Below are 8,001 nucleotides of genomic sequence, written 5' to 3'. Positions count from 1 at the left end.
TCACAGGAGTTTACCAAGAGTGTCAGAGTCTTGTCAATCTTCACCCTTCCTCTTATACATCATCCTCAACAATATGCTCAGGCATGCATAAGATCTTTTGTCCCAAATGGCCGTGGACAACTCCTCCCAAACTTCAAAAAAGGAACTTTTTTTTCCCAAACTTTCAATCACTTTTCTGTTCAAAGATGCGGGGGAGTGGCTTTTGAAAGCAAACTCTGTCACGGAACCATCCGTATTAAGATGAACTTTAATGTTCTGTCTGGGTTTTGTTTTTCCATTAGTGGTAAGTGGCTTACCTGTGATTTTTTTTCTTTTTCCCTTAAGCAGCACAGTGAGCTTGGCGAAGCGAGCAAGGAGGCATTCACCCAGGAGCTATTTTGAGGATCGACAACCAATATAAAAATGAAGCCCGCACCAGGTAGACACCAGATTGTCCATCCATTCTTTATCCAAGCCACTTATCCTTACAAAGGTCAAGGGAAAGCTGAAGCCTATCCCAGCTACCTTCAGGCGAAAGGCAGACTCCACCCTGAATTGGTCGTCAGTCAGTTGCAAGGCAGATATCAACACCATCACTGAGTGGGAATCCATTCCACGCTGCGCGCACCAAAGTCAGGTGTGTGTTTCACTACACCATCAGTGACTGTTACACACCAAATTGTATCCACACATTTAATTTTTTGTCTCACTATCTGAAATCCATCCATTTATCTACCGCATATCTGAGGTCAGTTTGCGGGGGTAGTAGCTTTAACAGGGACACCCACACTTCCCTTTCCCCAGCCACTTCATCCAGCTTTTCTGGGGGAACCCTGAGGTTTTCACAGGCCACCAAACCAGACCACCTCTATGCCTTGGCTCTGCCAAGAGATTCTGTCCATACAACAGACTTTTAAAGGCGGACTAACAGGTCGTTGAGGGTCAGAATTCTAGCTGCTAGACAGGTGTTCAAATACCTTTTTGCAGATGTATCACAGAAATGAATCGTAGGGTTATGATTTCTGGATTTTTCTTTTTAGATTATCTCTCACAGTGGACATGCACCTACGATGAAAATTTCAGACTCCTCCATGATTTCTAAGTGGGAGATCTTGCAATGCAGCCGGGTGTTCAAATACTTATTTTCTTCTACATATATACCCAAAGGCGTTGTGTTCGTATTTCAGTGACCAACTATGTGATCGGTAACGTTACCTCAAATTACAACTTGAGTGATCCATTAACATTTGAGCTTATTTTATGCCATGAAACCTTTCTTTGTTTCATATCACTATAAAAATCCAATCAGAGCTACAACCATGTACAGTACTGTACTGTAAATTGGTGTTTTCAGGAGACCAGAGAAGAATAATGGAAAAAAGTGGAAATGGAAAAAACAATGTTTTGTAAGGCCCACTGTTCTCCACCTTTCCATCACTGCTCATCCTATACATTGCAGTGGGCAGGTTCTTCCTCCAAAACACTCATAATTAGAGGGCCCATGTATGTGTTTAATTTAAAGCAGACCTCTAAACCTTGTAAAGCAAACATTGAGGGTAACTTTGGTCAACGTAAATTACGTGGGAGGACTACATGCCCTGTGATTATTGTGTTCTGTCACGCTGCAGGCTCTGTCAGAGGAGCAAAGAGAGCCTGTTCCCAGAAAAAAAAGATTAAACCACCCTCACTAGTAAGGATGGCAAAGAGCATTGTGAAAAAAATAACTATAAGAAGCCAAACTTCTTCAAGAGCTTAAAATCCTGCAACAACATGTTTCATCCCCAAAAGAATATGGCACTTTAAACAAAGTCTTTATTTGAGAAACACAACTAGATTGTGTTGTCACACAAATTAGTATTTGACATTCAAACCTTCGAGTGCTGCCTGCAGTCTTAATCTTTATTATACATCAGTATGATATCTCATGTGTACAGTATATATTACAATACATATATGCTTCTCTGGTTCAAATGCAACATGAATAAAGAATACATGTTAAATTTTTAGTAAGATTGACAGTGGCACACAACATATTGTACAAATATTAAAAAAATACTGCAGATCTTATATTTTCTCCTGTAATCCTTCCATTTTGAGCTAAAGATTTAGTGCCAAAACAGAAAAGAATTGTGCAATGTCTACTGGCCTATCATAGAAATCATTGGTGTAAACATCCCTTCATACATTGGAAACATTCATTCCAAATGTTAGTAAATAATTATTGTGGTTTGGATTCTTCTTTCCGTTATCTCATCTTCCTGAAAGTGAGTCCTCCATTGAGTCTGCTCAAGGATCACGGAGCTGAGCACATGTTTTGTAAAAGGAGTGCCTGGGATGCTCTGTGATCATGCTCTTAGTTTTCTTATAATGAGGGGTGCCATCAGAGATTTGAGGCCCTGAAAAAAAAATTGCACTTTCAACATTAAAATCTCCTTGGCCCCTGTCGGTCATGGGTGCATAGAATCATCATCACTTTTTCCACATCCGACCCTCCGCCTCCCACCAATCACGATGCTCTTGGGTACACTTCTGTACATAGCTGAGCTCAAAAAGACCACACTTTCCATGAAAGATTATCATTTTTGACAACCTCACAGTTATAGTAATTGTTTATCTTTTGTGAACCCTAAATAAGATAAAATTGTTTCATTAGTTCAAACAAAGCTGTACTATTTAATGTATTGTATGAGTATAAAATATTAAAGTATTGGCTGCTTTATATCCGTAGACATAATAAAAAGCAGGTGGAAGCAGATCTTCAGTTATACAAAATGTTTTGGATTATTATTATCACAGTCACAATACTGTGGTTTGTTTGTGTGTGTGTGTGTATATTTAGAGAGTAAGTATTGTAGTTTAGACTAAACATGACCCACTGGATATCTTATTTTAATAGCTAAAGTACACTTTAATCAGTGTATGCTTTTTGTCGGTCAAACTTGATAAATGTGGTTGACAAACACATGGACTAGAATTGCAAGATCAGGAATTGAACTTGTTGAAATGGGAAAAACTGTATAAGGTAATGTATCTTCCACTAACGCGTGTTCCCAATATTAGAGGAGTTTTCAATTGACAACAGCCAGCATCCACTGATATGTACAAAAGATATTAATGCTATTTTTTTATTCAAATGGTCAGAGAGCTAATTTTACAGTTTATTACTGTGGTTCACCATGGTGTTCCATTGCGCAATGAAAGCAATTTCTACACGAGAAGGTCAAAATAGTACTTCCAGTGTGATGCAGTACAGGTTTTACCACTGTAAATTTCAACCACAATTCTAAACAAAAATTTCAAATTAACCAAAATTGAACATTATCTTAGTAAATGCAACATTATGCAGATATACCAGTACTGGTTTGTGTGTGGGGTCAATTTGTTAAGTTTCCGTCGAGGAACTCCAACACAACACTCCAACATGAAAAGTACAGAACAAAACAAAAAAAAAAAAAAAAGAAAATAAAAATTTGGTAAGGCCAACATTCTATCAGAACTTCAAGTATTCATTCTTCAGTCTACTGAGCCGTGTGCCGTGGCTGCGGATGATGAGCGAGAGCAGCTCGTGTTTGTCCCTCAGGCCCAGAGAAATGTCCAAAGTCTCCTTCAGCGCGTCTCGAGTGCTCACGATCATGTTGAGGAAGTCGTCGCTGAGCCGATGCTCTTCCTTCAACTCGCTCTCCTGACTCTGCTTGAACTTCACCTCCAACTCCAGCAGGGACTTCTCGGAGTTCGTGAACGCGTCGCTTATCTGCGTGGTCTCTCTCCGCAGATATTTGCCGTAGCTGTCCTCTCCGTCCAGGTCGTACGATACACTCCGCCCGAGCCCCTCCAGGACCCGGGCAGAGTCCTCAATCTGCCGCTTGATGATGGTGAAATCGTCCCGGATGACCGAGTCCTGGTCCTCGTCGGGACCACACTTTCGTTCGTCGGTCATTCGGAAAAGCAGCTGGCATTTCTCCGGGTCGTCGTTTTCCTCGTAGTCACCGTCCGGCACGAAGTAATGATGAAAAGTGCCATTCGACATCTCTGGTTGAAGAGGTCCGCTGTAGTATGCGCCACACGGACGCAGTATCAACATCCCGGCACACAGCAGCAAGTGCGTCAAAACCATCGTCTTGTAATAAATAAATAAATAAGGAAAGAAAGAAAGAAACTCGCGCACAATCAACACACCGTGTTGTTCAACACTCCGTTTACAGATTTACTCCAATCCACGCGGAAGCATTTTGCCTGAAATGTTCAAATCTTAAAAATTCTCTCTTGCATCGGTCTCGCCGAAGGAGTGCGAAAGGGGTGAAAGTCTTCCACGAGTGTTGCCTGGCAGTTTCCACCACGCTGCTAGAATTAAAAATAAGAGCTTCTGAGTCGAAACCTTTCAACTTCCGACTTTGGTCGGTGCCGCAAACGCAACGTCTGGATGACTGCAGTGCTGGGCTAGCCGTTTTTTGCAAATCCGACCTCATCTCGTCTCCGATTACATGTCGTCACATCAACGCAACGCACTTTGTTTGAGGGGTCAATGTGCTACTACTCTAAACAGGAGCAGTTGCTGGCTTTCATTGTTGGAATGAATTGCACCTCAGTGGATGCAATAGCATTCATCCAAAATTCTCAGTTGCACTGTTTGAGGCACATTTTGCATTGGTACACCACCCAAGAAAAAGAGTACAAATGAGCTAAAAATCCATTACACTACGATTTTTCATTATACAGAAAAGTGCTGTGACAAAGCAACAATAGGAACTTTAAATGTATATAATGTATTTTTTTTCCAAACACAAGATGTCACAACAATGCCAGAAAGATTACAATATTCAATGTTAGAATACAACATTTTAACAAGTTTGACTTGGAAAAATTACATAGTCACTCAAAAGTCATGCTTGATAGCGTACCAAACACAGGAAGTCAGCTATCCTGTTTTAAGGGTTAGGTCACATGACGTTCTGCACATAGTACTCACGCTGGCTACCTGCACAACTGTAACAAATAGCATTTGTTCACTAAATTCCATCCTGTATGTATACATAAGCATGAGGCAGGACAGACAAGTAGACAGAGCACCTATTGCCATTAACAGCACTTGGGCACTAAAATGCAGCGACAACTAAAACAATTTTGTCTCCCCATTGTCATGTGTTTGGTCCCATGGCCGGCCTGTGTGCAATTGTTTTTATGTGTGTGTGCTGAAATATGGGTTGCAGAAATAAAAATAATGCGGTTGTCTCCTTTCTATTTAAGTAAAATAATTTTCAAATAAATAGTCTTTTCCAGCAACTCGTTTGAGTGTCAACCTCACAATTCTGAGGACCGGGTTCAAATCGCGGTGTGTGGAGTTCACATGTCCTCCTGTGCCTGTGTGGGTTTTTTTTCCCAGCACAGATGTAAAGTGCCGCACACCTTCCAAAAAGTTCAGTTTTGGACTTGTCAGTCCACAGAATGTTTCTCCAAAGGTTTTAAGGATCATGAAGATATTTTCTTTTTTGGCAAATGTGAGACGAGCCATAGTATTTTGACAGCAGTGGTTTTCGCCCAAGAACTCGCCCATGGAAACCATTTTTGGCCAGTGTGTTTCTTATGGTAGAGTTCTGAACACTGACCTTAAATGAGGCCAGTGGGGCCTGCAGGTCTTTAGATGTTGTTTGAGGTTCTTTTTTGACCTCCTGGGTAAGTCATCATCACACTCTTGGAGTAACTTTAGTCCGTCATCCACTCCTGCCAAGTTTTGACACTGGTCCCAGTTTTTTTCCATTTATGGATAATGGCTCAGATAGTGGTTTGCTAGAGCCCCAAAGCCTTGGAAATGGCTTTGTAACCCTTTCCACACTCACTTCTCCCCATCCATCCATCTATCCATCCATCCATCCATCCATCCATCCATCCATCCATCCATCCATCCATTTTTTGAGTCACCTATCCTCACGAGGGTCGCAGGAGTGCCAGAAGGCACAAGGCAGGGTACACCTTGGACTGGTTGCCAGCCAATCGCAGGGCATAAGGAGACAGACAACAGTCACACCCACAATCACAATCACACGTAGGGGTGATTTCAAGTCCCCAATGAATTCGTTTTTAGCGATGTAGAAGGAAACCAAAGTGCCCAGAGAAAACCCACGCAGGCACGGTGAAAGCATGCAAACTCCATACAGGAGTAGCCGGGATTTGAACCCCGGTCCTTAGAATTGTGAGACCAACGCTCTACAGCTGTGTCACCGTGCCACCTACCTTTCCCCAATTTATGATTAATCACAGTGACTTTTTGATTTAACAAGGAGGGGGGCAATTAACTTTTCACCGAGAGTCAGAAAGCTTTGTATTTTTTTTATCCCATAATAAAGTGAATTGTCATTTGCAAACTGCATTTTGTATTTCCTTGGGTTGTCTCTGAGTGATATTACAATTGGTTTGATGATTTGAAAACTTTTTCTGTGATAGCTATGGAAAAAAAAAAGAAATCATGGGACTGTATATGGGCTCTGTGTTTGGCTGGCAACCAGTTCAGGGTGTACCCCGCCTCCTTAAAGGTAGCTGGGATAGACGCCAGAACTCCCATGACCCTTGTGAGGAAAAGAGGCTAAAAAAATGGATGGATAGTCTATTTCATTTTTATACTAATGATTCATTTTTATAAGACGATCAGAATTCCTCTCTCATGAGCATATCTTTCCAGTGGAACATGCAAATGATGCAGACCACCATCTTTCCCACTACATGAATGTTTTTTTTGGGAAGACTCAGGGTTGTGCCTCTCATCCAAAAGGCTGTAAAATGGAAGTGACAGTTTAAGTTTAGCTTTTTCTAAGATTCATTGATGGAAAAGAAAAATAAATTCACCATCTAAAATCCTCATGTAATTCTGTCTGCACAAATCTGCATGAGTCAATATTGCGTGCTGTATTCATGTCACTGCTGCCCTGATGTCTATGACTATTTATCTTTGCCAAGTCTCTACTTGAATAGGTATAAAGGGGCCCAGCCTTGGACTTACTAAAACTTTAAAAGAATCTTACTTGGTGGTGGGAACATTTAATGTTGTTTTTAATGAAAATGTTTCATTTCAAAAGATCTAGGCATCATCATCATAACAATGACATCATATTTCCTTAAAGCAGCTGAACAACTGACCATGAGAGTGCATGTATAACGAAAACAGTATTGGACCTTGGACGGAGCCCTGACGTACACCACTGTGGGTTTTGAGTCATGAATGAATTTCCTTCTTTGTTTCTCATATTTTAATTAATCGAAGAGGTGGTATTATTACCTGTAACAAATTTGGAAACAAGAGGAGCAAAACACTCAAGGGCTGAAGTTTATTTCTCGTTAAATTCATTAACAAAATAATTGTTTTAAATTAAAGAACTAAATTAAGGTCATGTCTGTGGAAACGAGTAGGACCAAAAATGTGCTGCACTAGGTTGATGGAATTGCAAACATTTAAAAATTCCTAGGCAAATGAGTTTGTTGGCTCGTCAATATGGAAAATAAACTGACCTATAATAATGGCCCTGTCAAAATTTACCACAAGAAATGACAGCAAATCAGACGTTTCATCAAGTAAAGCTTTAACTGAATTAGGTGGATGATATACTGGATGGACGATACACAGGAAGCAGACTGGATTGCCAAACACAATTTTAAATAGACTTTGGAAACTGTTGAAGGAGCCAGGACTAAGCTGAGTACAAGTCAAGATTTTCTAAAAAACAGTTGCAATGCCGCCCCCATGGTCTATTACTTTCGATATGTTCCTTCTGCAGGTTTGAGGCATGGCTCAGAGAGAAAGAGGAAAGCAAAATGATGTGTTGTGATCAAGTTGAGATTTTTTTGTATATTGATTAGGTATTTAGTGGAACAGTGACTACAGTATTGGATGGCTGAACTGAAGAGTGATAGATGCAGTAAACTACTTAAATTACCAAGTCGAGCAGGTGACAACACAGAATGCTTAAAGAGTTTAACTACACAGCACCTGGATGAGCACACTTGGAGGAAGGGTGATGCATTAATGATGAGCTG

General features: G+C 40.7%; 1 protein-coding gene across 1 annotated transcript; it reads right to left on the bottom strand.

Annotated features, from left to right (window-relative positions):
- Nucleotides 1–1,849: 1,849 nt before the first annotated feature.
- Nucleotides 1,850–4,420, bottom strand: fibinb (fin bud initiation factor b). The gene has a single exon (XM_061814014.1). It carries the CDS (start codon nucleotides 4,091–4,093, stop codon nucleotides 3,470–3,472), a length of 624 nt encoding a protein of 207 aa, XP_061669998.1. The 5' UTR covers nucleotides 4,094–4,420; the 3' UTR covers nucleotides 1,850–3,469.
- Nucleotides 4,421–8,001: the final 3,581 nt, after the last annotated feature.

This window comes from Syngnathoides biaculeatus, chromosome 3 (assembly GCF_019802595.1).
Source record: "Syngnathoides biaculeatus isolate LvHL_M chromosome 3, ASM1980259v1, whole genome shotgun sequence".
NCBI lineage: Eukaryota > Metazoa > Chordata > Actinopteri > Syngnathiformes > Syngnathidae > Syngnathoides > Syngnathoides biaculeatus.
The sequence above is the reverse complement of the archived record's forward strand: the minus strand, read 5'-3'. Positions and strand labels throughout refer to the sequence as shown.

Bases quoted from the DNA above. Each gene is read 5' to 3' on its own strand.
- fibinb (XM_061814014.1), bottom strand. From the start codon at position 4,093: ATGGTTTTGACGCACTTGCTGCTGTGTGCCGGGATGTTGATACTGCGT.